This window comes from Buteo buteo, chromosome 17 (genome assembly GCF_964188355.1).
Source record: "Buteo buteo chromosome 17, bButBut1.hap1.1, whole genome shotgun sequence".
In the NCBI taxonomy this organism is placed as follows: domain Eukaryota; kingdom Metazoa; phylum Chordata; class Aves; order Accipitriformes; family Accipitridae; genus Buteo; species Buteo buteo.
In genome coordinates, this window is record NC_134187.1 from 15,641,822 (window position 1) to 15,665,853 (window position 24,032).

The 24,032-nt window shown below is 37.1% G+C and overlaps 1 protein-coding gene across 3 annotated transcripts in view; it reads left to right on the forward strand.

The window, feature by feature from the left end:
- The window catches only part of ROCK2 (Rho associated coiled-coil containing protein kinase 2), a 101,672-nt gene that overhangs the window by 41,027 nt on the left and 36,613 nt on the right, over window positions 1–24,032 (forward strand). For all 3 annotated transcript variants that reach the window (XM_075049125.1, XM_075049126.1, XM_075049127.1), the window contains exons 2-5: window positions 1,480–1,561; window positions 12,003–12,103; window positions 18,890–19,027; window positions 21,602–21,862. In XM_075049125.1, the coding sequence (XP_074905226.1) occupies window positions 1,480–1,561; window positions 12,003–12,103; window positions 18,890–19,027; window positions 21,602–21,862 (582 nt within the window). The remainder of the gene's footprint in view (window positions 1–1,479; window positions 1,562–12,002; window positions 12,104–18,889; window positions 19,028–21,601; window positions 21,863–24,032) is intronic.

Genomic DNA, 24,032 nt, shown 5'->3' on the forward strand with positions numbered 1-24,032 from the left:
GCGTTGAGTGCTGGGGTGCACTACTAGTGACTGGCCTCCAGCTGGACTTTGTGCCACTGATCACAATCTTCTGGGCCTAGTCTTTCAGACAGTTTTTAATCTACTTCATTTGTATAACTTGTACTTTGTCAGCTTGTCTGTGACACTTCCCAAGACACTTGCATTTGTTAGGAAATAAAAAAAATAAAAATAAATTGCAATCAAATCTCTTAATTTTGAAAATGTGCTTAATCATTAGTGGTTTTTGCGGTGAAAAGTGACATCTCCACAGGCGAGGTAGTCTTATTTGTGCATGTGCGTATTTAGGACAGTCTGGCATTCAAAATGTATTTAATAATCTTGGGCCTCGCCTTTAACTCTATCCAGGTAGATACATTATTAGAACAAGTATAATAATTTTCGTGATATTTGCAACAAATGATCCCTTCCCAGATATATTAAGAAAAAAACCCATAAAATCAGCAGGTTGTTAGCTATAGCCTCAGTTATTAAGAAGACCGAAAAGCTGTCTAGTTCTATTGGCTACCTATTCATAAATGTGATGTGGTCTCTGACTTAAATCTCTGTGATGCCCTGTCAAGGCTTGAAAACCTGAAGAAACAGTCTCAGGATTTTGTTCTTAGAGCAATGAACAAAGCTGCCACTTCAGGCAGAACACTGATGATGCTGAGTATGAACGGAGTCTCTGGCTCTTCTTAGTATCTGAAACTAATTTTTATTTTTATTTGTCCCTGTGTAACTGGAAAGGGCTTTGTGTTTTTAAGAGTAATTTGTTAAGTTTTTCTAGGTTGTTGAAAGGTGGAATTGAGTTAAGTCTTGTAACAGGCATTTTAAAATACTATTTTTAGTTTAGATTTTGGTGATCTCATACCTTGCCATTTTAAGAGGTCTCAGTTGTTTTCCGTGGAGGCATCAATAATTGGTAGCAGAATGGCATGTAGAGTTCTGGCTTGTCTTCTGTTGAGTCACTTAGAAAAAGTAATCGAGTCTTGTGAGCTTGACTTATGTGGTGAATTGTCATCTTAAGTTTAGGTCATGACTTTCTTCCAAGAAGAAAAATGTGCAGTTGGTTTTTGAGTATCCAAAACGAGAAGGTAGAGAGACTGTGATCAAAGCAGTAAGATGGATAATACAAGCATAAAGTTTTTGAACAGGCAGGAAAAGTGTAACAGAAATAAGAAAAACAGATTGACTGAACTGAGTATCTTAAATCAGTGTTTAATGAGTAAGATTACTTACTGGTTAAGATTAAAACTACTACTCCAGTTCTGTAATGTTTATAGACCAACTTGGAGCCAGTCAGTGTGTGTTAGCTCCTGTACTGGTTTATAAACATACTTGAGAGCTTGTTTGATTTGCCTACTAGGAATGTAATGAATGCTTGGAATATTACATAATCAGTCTCAGTGTAGTAGTTTTAAGAAAGTTGTTAATTAAGATTTAGAACTCAGTTAACTTTTTTTTTTTTTTTTTTTTCAGGATGGCTTGAATTCTTTGGTCCTTGATCTGGATTATCCAGCACTGAGGAAGAACAAGAACATTGATAATTTCTTAAATAGATGTAAGTTGCAAGTGGCCCTTAAACAATGATGTTGTGATCTCAGTCATAGGAAGCCGAGTGGTCAGAAATGCGTTGCTGATTTTCATTTTACTAATTTTTATAACTCTGAGCTTCTATATTCAGCAGTCTTTGGAAGACCATTTATTACAGAGAAGTATCGCTTTGGGGAGTCATTGTATTGATGAAAATATGTTGGAAAATACCAGCTGTAGGTTGTAATTTTTCCAACAGTTGGAAGAATCCTTTTATGGTTTTTTTTTTTTATCTTAAGTATGTGCAGCGACATGATTTGCAAAGCATATCCCAGTTATTATTCTTTAGAAATTAATTATTCAAAATGTCAACATTGTATATACAGTCTTATTTAATTTATAGAGAAGCCTTCTGTTGATTTTTAAAACTAAATTATTGTACCTTAAAATCTGTTGGTGCATTTTTGAACCTTTGTATAAATGTTTGTGATTCTCCCCAAATTAATTGTAGACAGGATCTTGGAGTTTGAGTGTAGGAAAATGGAAGACAGTTACATCAGAGTACCTGTATTTTGTCTTTTTAAAGTGTTTTCTATCCATGTATATAAACAAGTTGGTTTTTTCTTGTAAAAATAGTAGATGATTTGCTTTAAAATGTGAGTTGCAGTGAGTAAGCCTTCTTAGAACAACTATGCTTTGTAGTGAGCTTATTTTGAGATATATGTATATATTTTTCAACCTTTTCTATTGCATATGTTGAGGTTACTGCAGGTGCAGTCTTATCAGCAACTGTTCTTGATTCTTTACTGGTAAGAGCTATGTGTGTCTGCCCTCCATTGCTCTGGGACTCCTTTGAATATCCACTCATGCTCCTCAGTTAAATGGTGGCTGGTGTAGCCATTTGTGGTGAGTTCTTATGTTTGGAATTCAGTGCTTCTCCATGACGTTTAGCAGAGCCCTATAGCGGGACATACAGCTTTATAGTTGCCAGTAAAGTCTCATTTAGAGAAGTCACTGAAAGCAGAATAAATAAGAAACAGCAGATTACGAAGGAGAGGCTGCCTTGGGATTTTTCTCAGTTTGAGTTCAAAGCAATTCAAGCAGATACTTAGGAAAGAAAGGGTCAGGAGCAGCATTTTAAGTAATTTTGTTACCTGAACTGTGCATTGTACGTGTGATGTGAGGGAAAAGCCCTATCTACAGCAAATACGAAAATGATGTAAATGACAGTATCAGTAACTTTTATGAGCTGTTCAGATTCACCTTTACATTGCAGTACTGTTTTTGCCGTAGGACAAAATTAGAAACCTTTTTCTAATCAGAAGACTATGGGAAAACAATTTAACATTGGGAACAGGTTTTTTGTTTTGTTTTTTCTGCAGCCTCTGAACATTCTTGTTGTCTGTCTGCTGCCTTCTATTCTAGGTAGTAAATATTATTAAGCATCTGATGTGGCCTGCAGGCAGAAACCCAAAAATATACAGTTGAAATAATTAATTAAGAGTTTTCAGGGGTGCACTTCATCCTTACCTGTTGAACTTTAAAAAAAGCATGTAAGAGCTGACTCTTTTGGCTCACATGTTGTGAGGCTGTGCATCTCTTAAGAGTCACCCATGTAACTTCTCTCCTGTTTCCGTACTACCTGGGAGAGAATGAAAAATAATACTGAAAAAAGATTCTGTGATTTACACTTTTTTAAAAAAAATATTTCTGAAATGAGAATTTTGTAAACATTTGAAGCTGGTAATATTTTGGCATTGCAACTGAAAGAATCAGTCCTGCCACAGCGATTTATTTCTAAGTTCTTTCTGGCACAGGTGTTTGTGTGGTTTGTTATGAACCAGATTGGGGAACTGAGCAGAATTAATGCAAAGAGTGGGATGGTTGGTTGGTTTGTTTCTTTTTGTTAAAACTAGTGAGGCAAAAGAAGAGCAAAGACCAGTTTCTGATTTTCATTTTGCTTCACTGATATTTGTGCCAACACAAAGGGAGCTGCTTGGGTGCAGGAAAAAATGGGACAACTGGGTTGTTACTGGCCTTGCCATTTTATGCGATTTAAAGTTGCTGAACCCATAGCTCCTGTCTTTTCGGAAACTGTTCTGAGGGTAGCAAGTGTCAGTGGAAGGGAAGAGTGTACATGTGCGTGCTGAAGCCTCTTGCTACCTTGGACTTGGAAGAAGAGTTGGGAATTGTATTACTAATTTATACAACAGTAAGTTGTTGCTTGCTTAGGTTAGGGAACAGTGAGTTCTTGTCTCTTCTGATTTTTCTCAGCATCTGAAGAGTTGTAGCAAATGCCTAGATGAGAATTACTGTCAAAAGGTTCTGACAGACTCTGATGAGCAGTCTGTGCTGGGGGCCTGGAGCCTGCATCCCTCCTCAAGGCATCCAGCAGCAGCCGCAAAGAGGTGGCAGGGCCATCTTGTGAGTTAGCACTCTGTAGTGCAAAGTGAAGCAGCTGGGGGGGAGTCATTGCTTACAATTGTTTTAATCCATATTACACAAATCTTCAAAAATTGTGAAGAACACTGCAATAATCATCACACTTTCCGTCAATTTAATCACTTAATTCTTCCACAATAACACTTTGAGAAGGAAAATTTTTCTTCTACCATATTCCCAGGGGTTTGAATACACCCTACGTCAGACTTACTGCAAGTCATTACTAATCAGGTTAATGTTTTATTAATAGCTTATTTTAATTTAAAAATGAAATGGTTTGCATCTCAGCTGAGACATTAATTGATATTCAGCTCAACTTATAGTTTCAAGCTGAAACTCAAATGTTTTAACTCATTTCACAAAGCTTCAGTTTATTAACTGCCCATACTACAGGAGTTTGGTATATCCTATTTCTGTAACTACTTTACAGAAACAGCCTCTTCACATGTTTAATATGCAAGAAACTTTATCATTGCCTGCTTTCCCTTACTATTCTGATTTCTTACCTCTTGCTCTAAGGCACTGAACCAAAGTAGAACATGTGTTTATTGTAAGAGGCACATAAGTACCTCATATAATACAACTGTACCTTTTCAGTCTTCTGTATTGCTTTAATCAACTGTTAGGATTCTGGTTAAATCGCTGCTTTCTTGGAGTATTCATGGGACAGGAAAGCATAATGTAATATTTAATTCCCAAAACAATGAGAGGAATCTCATAGTCCTCTGAGAGCAAAAACTAGCTTGCTTATTTTAGAAAAGAAGCTTGAGCTTTCCAGCATGGGCTTGGTGTAACAAATCTTTCCTGGTCTTTTCTTTTCCTCTTCTGTCATCTAGGCTATGACAACAGGTTGAGTAAATTCTTCCAAGAGTCGTCTTCTGCCATCTGAGATTTGCCAAGTGTTCGTCTTAGTGGCTTGTGCCTTTTTTGGTGGTCTCCCATGCAGGTACTAAATAGCCTGCTAGCTACTTTAACTTCTGGGAGAAGAAAGTTAATTAAGCAACAGGTTTAAGCAACAGTTAGAAATATTTAATCATTTATAATCTTATCATCAGGAATAGAAGAGCATGAAGAATGGATTTTGAGGAAGTCCAAACAGCAGCACGGGGAGTGGTGCCATCAATGGGCCTGGTACAATCCAGAAGCCTTGACTCCCTAAATGGATCAGTGACTTCCTCCTACGCATTATCCAGCATCACTCAAAAATTGGAAACCTCTATTGTTAAAATTATTTGCTGATGTTTTGGAGGTTGGCAAACTTCTAGAGAGTAGTGGCAATGGACATATTTACAGTAGAAGGAACAGCTTTTAGTACAGGTGGATCACTTGTGCAGCAGCTTTGCTAACCGCCTGAATAAACTTCCTGGAAAGTTGCTTTTGCCATTTTTTTGTCCAAGCAGACACTGCTTATTTGGAAGATTTATCTGTTAAGATTAACTTCTTGCAAAAGTAACAGTTCTGCTTCCTTTCCTCACATTTTGTTACATTGCTTGAAGTTGCTAAATCATGTGCCAGTCATGCAGTTAGCAACAGAAATGCATTACCTGGTATGGTGTTAACGCCTATCGTGACTGTAATTCTCTGTGCTCCATACTTCCTGTCATTGACAGAGATGAAACGTGAGATGCCAAGAAGAATCTTAGAAATTTAGTGCACTGTAGAACTTGCATTAAATTAAGGGCCTAATTGCCCCGCTGGTTATCTCTTGGCTTCTTTAAGGCCACTCCTTGTCAGGTGTTTACAGTCGCCTCCGCAGGTTGGGCTCCAGTTCCATTCTTAATGATATTGTTCTGGTAAGAGTAGGGGTGGAAAAGGTATCATATAAGCAACTTTTCCCAAGCAGAGTATGAATTAGAGCCACAGTGTTTAAGACAGAATGCCTTAGATGTATAAACAAGTTATGTGTCAGTGTTACTAACCACTTTTCTATTTGAGTACTTGGTAGATACAAAGCAATTCAGTTCTACCATCAGGCTTACTTTCATTAAGTCAGGGATGTGTCTTCTGCAGAGGACTGCTGCTTTCTGTTTTCCTATCTTCCACTCTTTTTGTCTATGCAAGATGAAATAGTTCTTGTGTCCCCCTTTCTTTTCTCTGGAGGGGGAAATGCTAGCTTTCCTGAAGTTATGCCTTATAGTTTCTGCTGCTTCTGCAAGGTCTCCAGTAGCTTCTTGTTCCTCACACACCGTGGACCAGATAATATGTATGCACCCCTAATTACTTCAGTCTTTCTGTTGTGCTTTTTCTTTGGTTTTGGGCGGGTGTGGGATTGCAGCACTTCCTGGCTGTACTTCAGTTTAAGTTCTGGCTAGACTTTTGCCTAGGGCAGCAACTTTTGACTTAATGTACTCCATAGCAACACTCATTGACTGACTGTGTCTGGTCTGTGGGGATAAAATTGCACTCCCTTGCATTTTTATTCCACATATGTACACACCCCAGAACTGCCTGATACATGTTCTTAACTTTTAAGAAAATAACCTGGATATGAACTTTTTTTTTTTTTTCTTTCCTTAAAGAGCAGAAAAGCTTGGTTTTCTCCTCCTCCCCACCCCCCTTTACTCTTCTAGTCAGGTATTTATTCCATTTTCACAAGCACTTGTAACCTTCAGCCACATTCTTGCTGCCAGCTGTCAGTGACTGATCCAAACACTCTGCCCTTTCAGAAAGTGAAGCTTCATTGGTTTAAAGGTTATAGTGCTATTTTCAAGTAGTAAATCAAAAGCTGTCTTTAAACTCTTGCTATCCAGCATTCCTGGTCCTTCCTGTGTTAAAGAAGAAACCTGAGTCATGGGTGATGGCATTCTCACATTTTAGGACTTTTACTCAAATGTCACAATATTTCTATAAGATTCCATTATATTCTGGGGCTGGGGAGTCCATCTAATGTCTTCTTTAAACCTAACATTTTTCTTCTGCTGGGCTTCATACTGTTGCAAATTCATGAGGCTGCAAGATGCAATCTGTGGTACCTGTATGCACAGATACCACAAATGTACAAACTCATCTGCATGAAACCTTCTGAAAATTCAATCCTCTACTAAAAGGATAGTGTTGGAAAGGCCTCCTGCACCTTGAATTAGATCATGTTATGTGATACATGAACTAGATCATATGATCCAGCATGTTGCAATTATGACATTGCTTCAGGGTTTCTCTGAGCTTGCCTTCTTGCAGCACATTTTTTGTTTCAGGTTAGTTCCATGCTTTGATTATCTGTTCCATACCTGTTAAATTTTGTGACAAAATAGACAATCCATCTGTATAACTGATACCATCACAATATCTGCATCCCTAGATGGTGATGATTACTTTTAATGAAGATTATTAAATCTTAGTTAAAGGAGTTAGGAGGAGTGACCTCATTGCTCTCTCCAGCTTCCTGAGGAGGGGACATGGAGAGGGAGGTGCTGAGCTCTTCTCCCTGGTATCCAGTGATAGGACATGTGGGAATGGTTCAAAGCTGCGCCGGGGGAGGCTTAGACTGGACATCAGGAAGCATTTCCATTTCTTTACCGAGAGGGTGGTCAGACACTGGAACAGGCTTCCTAGAGAGGTGGTCGATGCCCCAAGCCTTGTCAGTGTTAAAGAGGCATTTGGGCAATGCCCTTAATAACATGCTTTAACATTTGGTCAGCCCTGAAGTCATCAGGCAGTTGGACTAGATGATCATTGTAGGTCCCTTCCAACTGAAATAGTCTATTCTGTTCATCTTTCAGTAGAGTAAGCAGGATTTCTCCATCCTCAGCATTTCACAGGGATGATAGAACTGGTAGCTCCTCAGCTGGCATCTCATTTGCTTACTTCGTATAGTGGGTTTTTCATTGCTTAACTGCAGTGTGTAATGTAATGCTTAAAGAGTTTCACTGGAGCTGCATTAACAATGTTTGTAATTTCTGTGTTATATTTTGAACACAGAAGTATTCCTGTGAGTTTCTGACCAATAATGGAGCCATGTAAAACTACACCCTACTCTTTCAACATGTTTAAATCCCTGCCATATCATCTCACACATCTGAAGACATTTGAAACATCTCAGAAACATTTGAAAATAAATTCATGTGATTCCCGTCCCTCATGAGGTGTAACATTGAGTTCAAACATGTAATTGCACATTCTCTCTGACTTGAAATTTGCTGATATTCCTTCTCAACTGCTGCTTCCTGTGAATCTGCATTTGTCCTCCTTGTCTTGTGCCAGTGCTTCTGCAATTAAGTAAGCTTCCAAGCACAGTCTTCCCTTCTCAAATTGCAAAATTAGTTCACATCATGAATGAAATAATAAACTTGGTGTGGGTGAAGCACTGTTGCTGTGCTATGCTTCCTGTCTAAGCTTTCATGATTCACTTTAGAAAACAGGCTCAGAATTCTCTCAACTACTTTTCCTGTTCACACTCTGGATTACTTCACATTCTTACTGGTACACTGAACATAGCACATTTGTCTGCTTTCGAGGTTTTAGTTGCCTCTGCCCTTACAACTTCAGTAGCAGACTCTTTTCCCTCATTATTAACTTTCTTTTTCTTTATATCTCTCCCCTTCCCCTTCACAACTAATCTTTCTCTCAGAAGAAGAAATTTTTAGTTGCATTTTTGTGTTCCACAGGTTAGGAAGGACCTCTGGAGGGCAACTGGTCCAACTCTTTGCTCAAAGCCGAACCAGTTTTGATGTTAGATCTGATTGTTCCCATCCTTGTGCAGGTGCATTTTGAAAATTTCCAAGGATGGAGGTTTTGCAGCTCCACCAGACAGTCTGCTTCCAAATTCTGGGGGTTCTTTTCCTACTAAGTAGGATTTCTGGTGTTGCAACTTGTCTGTTGCCTCTTGTCCTTTTGCTTTGCACCTCTTAGAAGTAAAACCACCTTTCAACTTCTGTTGAGGCTGACCATTTAGACTTTCCTAACCTGAACAATTCCAGTTCTCTCAGCTTCTCTATGAGCATCATATGGTCCCACCCTCTAAGCATCTTGGTGGCCTTCCATTAAGGTAGGGATTGTTTTGATATTTTTCTTGCACTGAGGAGCCCAAAGCTAGACATAACATTCCAGACTTGGTCTCACAAGTGACAAACAGAGGGGAAAAAATCGCTTCCCTCAACCTACTGGCTATGCGTTTACCAACACAGCTTTGTATGCAGTCAGTGCAAAGGCTTGCTGCTTGTTCCACTTTGTTCATCTTGTTGTCCACCAGGGCTCTCAGGTCGTCTTTCTCAAGGTGCCTTCCAGCTGGTGAGTGCCATCCTGTACTATCGTGTGGTGTCATTCCATCCCAGCTACAGGACTCTGCATTTGCCTGTGTTGAACTTTGTGAGGTTCCTGTCAGCTCATTTACCCATCCTGTCTGGGTCCCTCCTGAGAGCAGTCCTGCCCTCCAGTGTATCAGCTGTGAACTTTGAACCACTGACCATGACACCAGCAAGTTTTCCACCACCTTGTAATTTCTCTGCACAATCCCTGTCAGCCTGGTTTGGCTGCAAAGATACTTTGAGATGCAGTGTTGAAAGTCATGCTACAGTCTAGAAAAAGGCTCTCCCCTTGTCCACCAAGACAGACATCTCGTCATGGAAGGCAATCAGGTTAATCAAATGCAGTTTGTCTTTTTTAGATCCATTCTGGCTGTTCCCATCCTTTCTTGTCCATCAAGTGCTTGGAAGTGGATTCCAGGATTTGCTCCATGATCACTGTGGGCAGTGAGGTTAGGCTGCTGTTCCAGCCTGTAGCTTTCTGGATCCTCCTTGTTGCCCTTCTAAAACACAGACATGATATTTGCCGTTTACCAGTCATCAGGAGCCTCCCCAAGATGCCATGACCTTTCAAAGGTGATGGAGAACAGCCTGGTAACAGTGTTGACTTGCTCCTTCAGCACACTCACATGCATCCTGTGTCATCTCATGGCCCAGTGTATGTCAAGTTTGCTTTATTGGTCCTTAGCTCTGACTTCCTCTACTGCGATACTTCACTGCCCCACACTCTGCTGTTAGCTTCAGGGAGCTGGGAGGCCTGTGAGCAGAGCTTCCAGTGAAGTCTGAGGCAAAAAAGTCATCGAGTACCTTGATCTTCTCCGCATCCTTTGGCACTAGATCCCCTACCCCCTCAGAGCAGCAGGCCCAAATTTGCCTGATTCTTTCTTTTATTGCCAGTGTATTCATAAAGGCTCTTGTTTCCCTTCATAACCCTGGCTAGTTTCAATTCCAGCTGAGCTTGGCTTTCCCGATTCCATCCTTGCATCCTTGGGAGATTCCTGCTGGGTAGCCCATGCCTGCTTCCATGTTCCAAACCTTCACTTTTTGTGCTTGAGTTGAGGCAGAGGTTGCCTATTCAGCCAAATTGGCTCTCTGCCATGCCTGCTCCATTTCTAGCTAACTAGAACAGACTGTTCTTGTGCTATGAACATGTCATCTTTGAAGACCAACCCACTCTTCTACCCTCCACAGCAGCTTCCCACAGGATCCTGCTTGTGAGTTCTCTGAACAAGCCGTAGTCTGTTCTCCTGAAGTCCAAGGTCTGCTACTTTCCTTCCTCAATTCTCTCAGGGTCTTAAATTCCAGCATCTCGCGGTTGCTTCAGCCAAGGCTGCCACAGACTTTGTCATCCCTGGCCAGTTCTTTTGTGTTTGTGAGTAATAGATTAGACTGCCTCCCGATTGGGCTTGTTGCTCACTTGGGTCAAAAGAAATGTTCTTGATGGTCAGGCATCTCCTGGATTGCTTGTAGCCTGCCAGGTTGCTCTTCATGAATATGTAGGAATGGTTGAACTATTAATTAGATGTTTGTTATCATTAACTCCCCATTGACAATGTAATCTTTAATGTCATACTGAATTAACTGTATCTCTGATCCTTTTTTTTCCCTGTATTCAGATCTGAGATCCCCTTTAATGCCTTTCTTGGGATCAAATTGCACAGTTTTTGACCCTGAACAGGAATCTTGCAATATATACCTCTACTGCTCTCTGAATATAAGCATCCACAGCTTTTGATAGAATTACATGCTCTTCCCTGGTAGAGGTCTTGCTGCCACCAACCTGTTTAGCTTTGTTTTGTTCCTCCTCTAAGCATGTGTGGGGGCGGTGTCAAATCTCGTCATGCTTAAGAAAGATTACCTCCAGTATTATGAATTCCATTCATTGCTCCCATTATCTTTTGTCCTTGTAATAAGAATAGATTTTTAAAATGCATTTAGCCAGGAATGCATTCACTAGCATGCTACATTTACAAAATTAAAGAGTCTAGGACCTTGCATGTTTTTAGAATTTGTCAGAGTTTCACTGGTTTTCCTTACAGATCCCCACAATTGCCAACAAGAAAAATACTGAGAGACAAAGCTTATCTGCAGAGTGTTGCACCAGAGGATACTTGAACAGAGCATTGTAGACCTAATTTTAAAAAGTGTAGAACTACATGTGCAGTGAACACTAAAAAGCACTTTGAGATGGCCAACAGTTACATAGACATAGGTAAACTTGAATTAGTATTTCATATGGAATGAATGAGTGGATCTGAAGTCATATCCTTGCATAATCTGAAGTTGTACACAAAGGTTACTGAGTTATATTCCTTGACATTTGACTGCTGTTGAACCCTCCAGGTGTGTAGGAGCGAGTTGCATCTGCATTGCTTTTGTGTGTAACAGGTACTTCACACTCCTGCGTTATCAGTGGAGTGTCAGTGGATCCTGGCAGCACAGCAGGTGGCAATGAATAATTGTCTGAAAATTCAAGATACGCATCTCTGGTTCTTTTCATTACCAGTCTTCCTGTAAGCTTGTGAATGATTATTAGGGGTGTGAAACGGCAGTCGGCAAAATCCAAAAGACATTTCAATTATTATGGCTAAAGGTAGAAGGTTAATAATGTCCAAACAATAATGAAAGGAGATATTAATAGTGACTGCAGATTTCAAGAATTACCAAGAAGGCTCTGAACACGTAAATAAAAATAGCTTATATTGACTCTAAATGAAAAATATTAGAGAAAATTCTTGTATTCTGTTAATACATGCATTATCACAACTTTTCTTTGATTTGTTTTAGATGAGAAGATTGTGGAAAAAATACGAGCTTTACAGATGAAAGCTGAAGACTATGATGTTGTTAAGGTGATTGGAAGAGGGGCTTTTGGAGAAGTGCAGCTGGTAAGAATGTAATGATTTAATGATTAGACAGATTTATGGCTCCAGCCAAAACCTTTCCCAGTCTTGCATGCTTTATATCTAAAAATGCATTCTTATAAAGAATAAGTGTTATTTTCATTGTATCGTGAGGTCATTTCTGTGCATAGTAAACAGTACATCAGAGTTTAAAACATGATGGATTGGAAGGGAAGGACTTGGGAAACAGTTTGCTATCCTTTGATCAAAATGGAAAAGGTAGTTCATGGCAATTTAAATTTTTTTAGCTGCAAGCATCACTGTATAATAATATCTGAAACCTTCCTATGAAAGAGCAAGCTAATAGTGCAACAAAAAAAAAATTTGTTTTGCTCTTATAATTATGTTTTCATTGTATTTAACTGATAGGACTAACACAAGATATTTTTTTTTAAGTCTCTTAGCATTGTCCACTCAACATTGTATCCGATATAACATCTAATGTAGTAATGGGATTACTTTTAAAATTTATGTTGCAGAGAAATTCTATTTTTTAAAAAAAATCAAAATACAAAAAGTAGCTTAGTATATCACGCATATTCTGCTTTTCATTTAATTTTGATTTTTCCTGGACTTCCAAGTCATCTTGTGTGATAAATAGCACAAAAATGTGAGCATTAGGTGTAAGATGGATTGATATGTCAGTTTTGAAATAAGCTATGGATGTAAGCGCTAGATAGAATCTGAGAATACAAACACCACGTACAAGTTATCGTGAGCTAACATAACCGTGCACCAGCTGATCCATGATAATTTTCTGTGTAAGCATTTTTAGAGGAAGAGAGATATGAAGCAAGTCAAAGGAAGGGGGAGAAACTAATTTGCAGCAATTGAAGCTTGTTATCTTGTTACCACAAGGTAACAAAAATTACCCTTTTGCTTGTGTCTTTTGACATGGAACTGACATTTTACTGTTCTGTACTAATTTTGCACTAGGAAGCTGGGAAAGTCATACTGTCTCGTAATGTAAAGCAATTCTGGAAAATACAAAGATGTTTTGGAGTTTGTTGAGGAATGTGGCAAGATCTTAGTGCAGAAGTGCTTATAGGAAGTTCACAGCATATAACGGCAATACATTTATTATCTATTTATAAAATGACTTGTTTTTTCCATATTAGTATTGGGGGAAAAAACACCCTGACTAGCCTAACACTTTTTGTGTGACTCATGGGTAATTTGCAAATTTAGATGTAATTCATGTGACAGTTAACATTTAATCAGCAATTTTTATTCATTTATGTTGTTTTTTAAGGCAACTTCACCCAAGTGTGGCAAGATGAGAATGTAGCTCCCTCTTGCCTGTTTCTTTCTGGGTCACTTGCACTTTGTTATTATCCAGAAGAATTTATGAAGCATGGAGAGGAGTATTGTCAAAGATCCCCATTTTCAAACAAGACTTTAAAGAATTAATACATATCTTTATATACTTTTATATCCTTGCTGGCAAGAGATTAAAAACAAAGCTAAAACCTTGAGCAGAACCTTTCTTATTTGAGAAGGAGCTGCTGCAGGGAACTTTTGTCTACTCTTCGTCTTTTCACTGACAGTCATGTCAAATGGTTTGTTTTAAAGTCTTCTGTTAGGCATCTTTATCATTAGATATATATACACACACTTATAGTAGCTAATAGAGATGCTCCTTTTTCATGCGCTTGCATGGGAAGCCAGTGAAAAATCAAGTTATAAGGAGCAGATTTCCTTGTCTATTTGTTGGGGGGTGGGGAGGGGCGGGCGGAGAGATGAAAAAGAGAAGATCCCAATAACAGAAGTCATGTGTGTTTTTTGGATGTCACACTGACATATTTGCTGGAAACATCCAAGATAATTGTATTTCTAATGTGCTTCAAAAATCAAAACACTTTGTTTTCATATATATATTTCTAAGAATTTAAGGGGTTTTCTAAATAATTTTCATTTTCTTTTTAACAATTCATTTCAAATACAAGTTTTTAATTTGTTCTGGCTTAGAATGGAAACTTTTTTCCTTAATTCACTGTGTCATGCACAGTTTGAATTCTAAAGCAGGGATGATTTTTCACAGTGTATGTACTGCAATTAGGTAATTTGAAGGGTCTGAAGACAAACTTTTCTTCTCATTTGCCTCATAATTATAATGTAATAGTAAAATGCATAGTAACTTGTTAATATAATGGTGGTTTGGGGTTTTTTTTTGTTGTTCTTTTTTTTTTTATTGTTTAAATAAGCCCTTCAAGCCCCCAAATAAAAATGCTAGGAATGCTTGGTATTGGAAGGGAACTTATGTGTGTTCATACAGAGCTCCTCTATACTTCATGCCAGTTTAAAAGAACACTCTTTTTCTGAAATGTAAAAATGTAAGTAGGAATCATAATGTTATGCAGTCTTACAGCTAACAAACAGTGGGTTAATAAATACAACCGTAGATCTGAACTAATATTAGCTGGTGATGAGGGCATACATACCTAGATTTTTTGCCTCACAAGGTATGATACGAGTTTAAACTATTGAGCTAAGCTGTATCTATTTCGACTCCATTCAGATGTTACCACCACAGTTGCAGATGATGGATTTGCAGTAATCAAAATATTTTGCAACACATTCTGTGATCAAAATAGAAATTTGCTTCAGTAGGGGCTAAATGCAGAAAGAACCATAAATAAAACATGATTAAGTACATGGGTTAAATGCGTGAATGTCATGTTGTCAGTGTGTGCCGCTGTGCGTAAATATTTGTAGCACAAATATTTGTTAAATATGTGTAATAGTTAACTATAACAAGCCAAAAAATTAATATGTTAATATACAGCATAAAATTGTCAGCTATGCCCTCCTTCATTTAAATTTGTTTTGCCCAAGCTTTCTGCTCCAGTATAGAATTTTCTTGTGAAAGAAGTAGTGTGGAGAGATCAGCTTTCCAGATTCTAGCAAGAAAGGAAAACACATTCTCTACTGTTGTATCTTACAGCCAGATTTTTTAAAAAGCCTTGCTTTTCCCCCTTTTCTCCCCCCCCCAATTAAAAAAATTGAGTCCAGTAAAGAGAGATCAGATGACTCTGGTCTGACCATCTGACTTTGGTGGAAAACCAATTTCCTTACAACTCCAGAAGTACTAAACTCTACTCTTGAGCTCTGACCTCTGGCTTTCCTGTGTCTGTAGTGACAGGGAAAGCTAAGAAAATAATTGCCAGCTGCCAGATCGCTTCTTCTTTTACACAGTGCCATGAATAAAAGTGACTGATGTCTAGGGCAGACAGAAAAATTGAGTTATGGTGCTTAATATGTTACTTGTGGTTTATTCAGAAACAGTAATTTATGAAAGCACTTCCTGAGTACCTCTTGTTTGTTTTCACTTGAGGAAAAATCCTCTTGATTTGAAATTGAAACATATCCTCAGTTCCTTCTCCCAGGTCTAATCACAAAGTATTGTAATGTTGCAGTGACACAGCAGACTGACTTGTTCATGTACTGGAATAGAAAACTAAAGCAAGGCTAAGTCTTTCTTGTATTTGGATAATAAAGGATGGTCTGGGTGACAGTCTTTACTATGTGATTTCTCAGTGTTGCAAACGAGCTGTTGTCATGGCCTATGTAAACAGGTGCTGGTTTAGTTTTTTCCATTAAGTGCTTTGTTTATTAGGTTTAGTTCCCCAGCCACAGCTGATATATGCTTCTGTAGTAATGCAAATAAAGCAGTCGTGGTCTATTACCTGAAAATTTGTCAGGACATGAACTTTGGTACCCTATCTGTAGTAATTTCTTACTGTTCTATTAAGTATTTTAGCATTTTTGTAATTATTTCAAACCTTAGAGTTCATTTCACAACTCCACTCTAGGATCTTCATTTTCTTTTATCATAAAAGAGATGGTACCATTATCAATACTACATACTCAATCTGATAACTTCAAATGAATATATTATTTTCTTTGCCTACAGATTTTCTTCTGATGTGAATGCTGTAGAAATTATGGATGCATTTTGTGTGTACTTGTTTCTTGAAACTCTTAGATTGATGAAGCAGAGTAGAGGGAAATTCTTATTTCTTAATGCATTTTCATAAATTTCTTAATGCATTTTCATGAGTTAAACGAGGCCATGTTACTCAGCGCTGATGGCACGAAGGGATTTTCCTGCCTATTTTGAGAGTTACTCTGGTGAGCTGCAGTTTAAATTTGGCAGTTCATTTAAACGGTTGGAAGAAACTGAAACATCATGACAATTTAATACATGAATAATCTGCTATATGAGCCAATATATGTATGTACAAATATATCTCTGGGTAAAGACCACAGTGGCTAGCAGCTAAATAGGCTGTCTTCAGGGGCCATGGTGGTGATACAAGGAGTAATATCACTGGTGGGTCTGTTCACCTGAAAGGCATGCCAAGATGCACTTAGTCTTTGGGTGTGCCAGCGTGCTAGTTGTTGCTTTGGTTCCTTGATTTTTGTACAGAGAATAAACCTATCTTGAAGTTTTCCCAAGAAATTATTTAGCCAACTAATAACCTATTGACACTACCTTAGAGAGGTGCACAGGCTGTGATTTCTGGTCCCCCTACCCCTGTTTACTTGGCTTCTCCTATGCATGAGCTTGCTTCAGGCTGTGCTGACTTTCTGAGAATTTGTTTTCTGAACTAGTGGGAGACAATTATTCTTGTAAATCAAGGCAGCTGTACTAACTACGCCCAGGCAAGAGTACACAATGATTTTGGGAACTCTAAACTACTAAATACATTGCAGAGCTTTATGTGGACTTTCACAGAACATGCATCTTCAATTAAACAGTATCTTTTTGAGGATGCTGGTCTTTGTGTTTCTTCTGGTTTTGAGCAGGATTCCAAAAGCTCTACTTTATGGACTATCGGTTGTGGTGTACCACCAAGTCTTTGTAAATAATCCTATGTGGGATTAGTAAATGGGAGGAGATAGTTTTCAAAATCCTTTTTTAGGACACCTTCACTAGCTAGTTATTGTTAATGTCTTAAAATATACATGGTTATAGAGTTGTTAATGCATACAGATAATGTGTTTCTGTATTCATGTTTGGTTGGAGTTTTTTGATCTAGCTATACCAAAAGGTTGTTGGTTAGTGTTAAACTATGCAAGATACTAATCCTAAAACTGTTGTACCTATATCTTGAGAGCAAAAAGCCCCAATTTCAAGAACAGTAAGTTCATAAATAATCCTGTTTCTGTTCATGTTCTCACTCTTTCCAAGATTTCCATCCCCACCCCTCTGCCACATGATGCTTCTCCTATTTCTAGAGATCATTCTGGTTGGCTTCAGCAACATTAATGTTTACAGCTCCTCAGGAGCAGGAGACTCATGCTCCTGTATTTGTAGACCAAATAGGTGCCTCTCTGAAGCTTTGTGCTGCAGACATGATGGACCCGAAACATTTACAGCTGTTCAGGAAAAGAGCCTATTAAACATTCTTTGAAGTAGCATAATTAAACTTGGACATTAAAAGTAAAACTAAGAGGCTGGGGGATATGGTTTGTTTTACTAAATGTGAGGTTTTTAAATGCACCAGAAAATTGTAACAGTTTGGTTCTGATTTCACAAATTAGTCCATTGATTTTTATTTTAATGTGAAGAAAATATGCAGAAAATTTAAGACGCAGTTAATTTCTTTTTTTTCTGCTGACTCAGACATCTTGGAGCTGTATACTTCTCACCTTGACTTCTGCAAGGAACACTCAGGAATGTTAAAAACCTGGTCCTTTAGTACTTGTTTTGTAAAGTAGCATATATCTAATGTCATTTCATTAACAGAATAATGACTTTACAGTCTGTACTTTAAAGATTTTGTTTCATGTCCGTATTCCGATGAAGTTTTAAAAAATATTTTCAGATTTTGCCATAAAAACTTTAATTTTGGTTTTCCAACAAGACTTATGTTATTAATTTTACACCATTTAAAGTGAGTTTAAGAACTACTTAAGAAATAGCAAATTTTTTTTGGTGAAAAATAAAAATTGGAAGAGGCTGAAGTGGACTGCTTGCAGAATTTCTAACATGAATGAATGCAATGGATAGATGGCATTCAGAATGAGAACACATAAGCAGAGTTCTATTTTATTTCACCTTACACGATGGAACTTTTGAAGGGGGAATAGACAAGCATTTCCTTTTCCTTCTGTAAACAGAATAATTTCATCTTTGTTTTTTAGTGTTCTGAGTGATTTGAAGTAGTCTCGTTCACTCAGAAAATGTTAAGACCAGTCCAGTTCTTAAGAGAAAGATGGTACTTTGCGCATTCTGAGTTTTGGGTTGGGTTTTTTGGGTGGGTTTCTTTTGCTTGTTGTGTTTGGGGTTCGGGGTTTTTTAGCAGTTTCAATTTGAGTAAGCAGACTACTGGAGTCAGCTCTCATCTTTATGCTTGTAGCCATAGTGAGGAAGAACATATGCTTGTATCGGTGCATCTTCAACAGAACAGCTACCTCCTAAGAGCTCCTGCAGCCCTGAAGCACATCCTTCTCGTGGCCCTGCAGCTCCTCTTCTGGGGACGTAGCAGCAGCTGCAGCAGTTGGCCAGGCTCTGGCATATCTTCCTTCATTTGGCATCCTTCTTGTTCCACTCCTGCTATGTTTTTTTCAAGCAGCTGTTAGGTTTTTCTTTCCATGTTTAGAAGTTCTCAAACCCTTTCTGTGTAGAAAATTGGATATATGAAGACCTGGAGGCATTGCATCCCAAAAAGCAGTTTGTACGTAGGAGAAATATACTATGCCGGTATTTGGTTTTTTAACAAGGCATTTTAAAAAAAGTTGTTTCTTTTCTTTCTCAACCAACAGGTTCGCCATAAAATGACACAGAAGGTTTATGCGATGAAGCTACTTAGTAAATTTGAAATGATCAAGAGATCAGATTCAGCCTTTTTCTGGGAAGAAAGAGATATCATGGCCTTCGCCAACAGTCCGTGGGTGGTTCAGGTAAGGAAGATATGTAAGAGTAAACTAATAATAATAAAGCCATAAATCTTTCCCAGTCTTGAGCTGGTTTTGAATTTACATCTAAACTCAAATCATGGTTTAGGTTCAGGTTTTGCTTTTTAAAAATACGTATTTACAGCAATTTCACTGAGTTTTGCGCATTTTGCTGTGTTAGAAAGTAGATTAACTTATGTTTTAGTCACTACAAATGCATCATAAAACAGAATTAAACAGATATTTGAAATATCCACATAATCATTTGGAGTAATAGGGAGGTTACCTTTCCACCTAAGAAAAATTCTGTATAGAAATGTAGAAACAAATGTCAACATTATTTCTAGTCTTTCCTCATGATACAGTCAGTTGATCACAGGCAATTAGTATTAAGAGTGCTTTAAGTAGTTACTGACTTTTCAGCTGTGATTTGTTAGGTGGATGAGTGTACATTCTTGGTCTCCTGCAAGACAGGAGGTTGTAGCAGTGGTTTGCTTGAAACCATCTTCTGTTTAGTGGTCAGTTACTGCATCTCAGCTCAGAAGTAATATCCAAGTAATGGAGAGTTGCCTTCTTCAGCTGGTCTTGAACACCATTGCTTGCAGCAGTCTTATGACATGTATCATCATCATGTTTGTAATATGAATTATGCCTTAGGGAAGAAATAGTACTGAATATTGCAATTTGTTCTGAGTGGTAAATTACACCAATTAATAAAACGAGTAGTGAAAGCATATGCTTAGAGAAATTGTTAGTACTTCATTTTGTTAAATAATTAATACTTTTAAATGTTCTCACATATATTGCCATGCTTCTGTATATTTAATAAGTAAAGACTGGCTTTAAGCTTTCCATATATTCTTCAGAACACTTCACATATGCAAGAAATGTTTTACAAGGTTTTTTTTTATTTAGATGTTTTGCTCTTCTGAGCATATTGTGTTCTTGCCTATATTCAGCAGAAATACTTAACCACATAGATCAATTTTTATTTAGTTGTTTGGTTTTGTTCTAATGACAGTACTTGTCTGGAATTATTTTTATTTTTCACATGCAGTTGAAAGTAACGAGAAATGTAGGACAGTTTTCAAAGGAAAATGTAGCAAGCATGATGTAAATGTGTGTGTGTTTGTAAATAGCAAATGAATTTAAGTGTATTTGCAATTGTGCCTTCTATGATGAAGTGTATTAGTGTGATATATTTAGGTAATGTGGTCCAGTGGGATAGGACATCGAGCTGGTTTTAAGAAAATGTAGGTCCTGTTCTTAGCTGAAAACTGGGACAGATCACACTGCTTCTCTCTGCCTTCTTTTTTATGTGAAAAACAAGTGAAGCTAGAGCTTTAGATAATTTTGATTTTTTTTTATTTATTTTTTTTTTTATGAAATCCTTTGAGGACAAAAATGAAAGTGCTGTATAAAGGCATAGTGTTGTTATTTATTATTGTGTTATATTAATATCTTTACATGTGAGAATAGAGACTCTGTATAGATTTTAATTTAGATTTTAATGACCAAATGCATTATCATATTGTATATACTATCCATTTGTGAGAACAAATACAGTGCAATATATATGTATTAAAATGTATATTTATAATATAGGTCCTACGTCACTAATAAACAATAAATTTTAATCTAAAGGTCAAATCTCCTTAATAATGTTCCTGCCTTTCATGGTTCCTCATCCTCTGCAAACTCCCTGCTTTTGATTTCCTCCTTTCCACACATCTTCTTTTTCAATTGCCTTTGAATTTTGTGTGGATAACTTAAAGATGTGAATTATTTTAGTTTTTAATGTAAAGGAGAAGGTACTGAGAAATAAGGTGAGAGACTTTCAGAGACTTTTTCACACCAGTCATTGAACAGTTGATAGTAATGCTTTTTGCTGGTTTGGGCCATTTTCAGATCTGGTGATCGCTGGGTGAAATCTCTCAAACTTCAGCTCTCTAGGTCTGAAATACATTTTAAAGAGACTAAACTTACTATCATGCCAGTAGGAAACATACTAGCTGCAACCCATACCAGACTGTTATTTTCTTAAGGATAATTTCTTTGTATTGTGTTATAGTTGTCTTCAGGAACATTTTTTTTTCCCCCTTTCTTATTTCAATATACATGTTGTTTTAGGGCAAAATCAGTAGCGACAAGTGTTTTTGTAAATATGTACAGAGATAAGGAGATTTATAATATATAAAATTTAGAAACAGTCTAAGAGGCTATTCATTGTTGAGCTATTTTCAGATCAGTACATGATGCTCCCTTTCTCAGATTTGATATTTTGCATTTTGACTCAGTGAAACTTCAGTAGCTCATACTACTAAAATAATCAGGAAATCTTTTTCACTTTCTTAAAAATGAAAATGAGGGTGTATTGAAGTTCAGTAAATTACAAGGTACTGTCATAATTAATAGAAAAAGTAGATTATCTGAATATAAAAAATATAGTTACTTTACATCATTTTTGAAAACATATGCTCAGGTTTAATGAATCTTCAAGATAAAGTGCTTTATTCTTTTTTCTAGCTGTCTCTGAAAAGTAATCGTTTTTTTTTCTTTTCCTTTTTTTTAATATTGCAGCTATTTTGTGCCTTCCAAGATGACAAATACTTGTACATGGTAATGGAATACATGCCAGGTGGAGATCTTGTAAACCTTATGAGCAATTATGATGTGCCTGAGAAATGGGCCAAGTTCTATACAGCTGAAGTTGTTCTTGCTCTTGATGCAATTCACTCAATGGGCTTGATACACAGAGATGTGAAGCCTGACAATATGCTTTTAGATAAATATGGGCATCTGAAGCTGGCAGATTTTGGCACTTGTATGAAAATGGATGAAGTAAGTATGCAACTGAATAATTTATCATCTATAAAACTGTAATTCTAAGGTTATTTTCTTATGAATTATAAGGAATATTCATCAAATGGTCCACTTGGTTGGAAAGCTGTTCCTTGTCTCCTAGTTTTAAATACAAGGGTACTTTAAGATAGTGTAACCTTTTCTATAATAAACTGTTCTGGCATGCGGAAGAAGGATGTAAACTTGCTTTTCGTTATTTTTGAAAGCATGCGTGTTTATGAATTTCTGAGGTTCATTTTTTTGCCAAATGTCTGAGAAACTTATGAGACAACTCCTAGTTTCAACATGAGTAACCTTGGAACAGTTCATAAATTGACATTTTTCTGTAAATGAAATTATTTTATAGGCAAGATACAGTCCTAATTTTTTTTTTTTTACTGTGTCTAATTGTTCTCATAGCATCCTCTAGTGGTCATTAAAATGAGGTCACAGTAAGGCAGCAGTGGTATGTGATATATTGATTAAAATTTATGTTAGCTATTTGTCAAAATGTCATATATTTAATTGTCCAGATTTTACCATGTACAGACAAATACGCAGTTTTCTAATGAGACTGTATAAGAATATTTTATTTTTAACAGGATACTTTATATTATTAAAGGAGACTTAAAAATACAGCTACCTTTTCGAGTTTGCACTTTTAAAATCTTCCCTGAAAAACAAATGTTATGCTGTAATTTACACAATATAGTCTTCCTGTGGAAAATTATAACAGATTCTAAAAAAACTGTGTGTGAATGCGTGTTCTGATTTGCCTGGCTTTTGAAAGGTTTCTGTATTAATGTTGGCAAGGATGATCCTTCTAAGCTTATTTGCTTTAATGTGTTACATTTTTTTCTGTATTGTTTAGGCAGTGCTTGGTATAATTCCTGCAGCCTACTTGATTTGCATTTGCATCATTAAGTTAATGTCTCTTCCGCTGTATCTAGAAGTACTGTCTCTTGTTAGGGTTTTTTTTCTTTCCTGTGACGATATATTAACTTCACTGAACAACTACAGCTGTTTATTGAGGTTCAGTAGTCTGATTAGTTCAGTAGTCTGATTAGTTTTGCTGATATTATAGTTGTTATTCTAAAAGCAGATAGATTGTTTACCTCTGCTTTGATGATTTGCTTGCCTGTATTTTAGGGGACAGCATTTACTTTAATTGAAAAAAAAATCAGAAGTAGTACTTGATCTCTTAATTTCGTCCTTAAAAAAATTAATCTTGGTTTTGAGCCCATAGACTATAGGTCTTAAGGGAATCTGCTGTTCATCAGAAGAGACAGTAAAAATAGCATCAAAAAGTTCATAATATAAATCTACAAAAAAGGGTGATCCTTCATGCTATTTTAGGGATCCCAGAAATGGTGAACCTAAGCCTTTTTTTTCCTTTTTTCTTTTCCATTGTTGTTGTTAAAGGAATGGCATACTAAAATGTGGTTGATCATATTATAAATGTGAGAAGTGCATGCACATTTCTCAAAGAGTTACAGTGAGCTGCAGTTTGCACTGGGCATCATCAGTGAACCAGTGATCTCCTAAAAAAGTCAATTTTTTTAACAGATTACATTTTAAGTTCTTCATGTTTCTCAGACTCAGTGGAATGGCAAAAATTTTTTATACAGGAAGCTTTAGAAGTTGAGAGGTTCTGGATTGTCTCCAAATCTCATGCTACTTCTTACAAAACATGAACACATCCCAGCTGTGTAAATATAATACTAGTGTTGGCAGGATGATTTCTAGAAAATATATGCTTACTGAATACTTATTTGTTTTTTCTGATTTGGAGTTCTTTTAGCAGTTGTGCACGTTAGCATCTTACTTTTGCTGTTGAGAGCCCAGGAAAATTCTGCTGCAATTTGGTGAGAGACATTTTTGACCTTTGCTGTGGAATTAGATTCAGTGTCCTCTTAAGTCTTCCAGGCCAGTCCAGACACTTGCAGCAGAATTCCTCCTTACCAGTATGTGAAAAGAATTGCTAAGTGCTTTAGTGTTCTTTTCCAACAAAAAAAAAGAAACTGATCTGTTTATGTAACTCAGTTGTGTGTTTTCAGCATTTGTGGGTGTTTTTTTTCTTTTTTTTTCCTGTTCTTTTTTCCTTTATTTAAAATCTGTAACAAGGTGTTTATTTCTGTAATTGAATAAAGAATGGAGTTGGCCTCAAAGG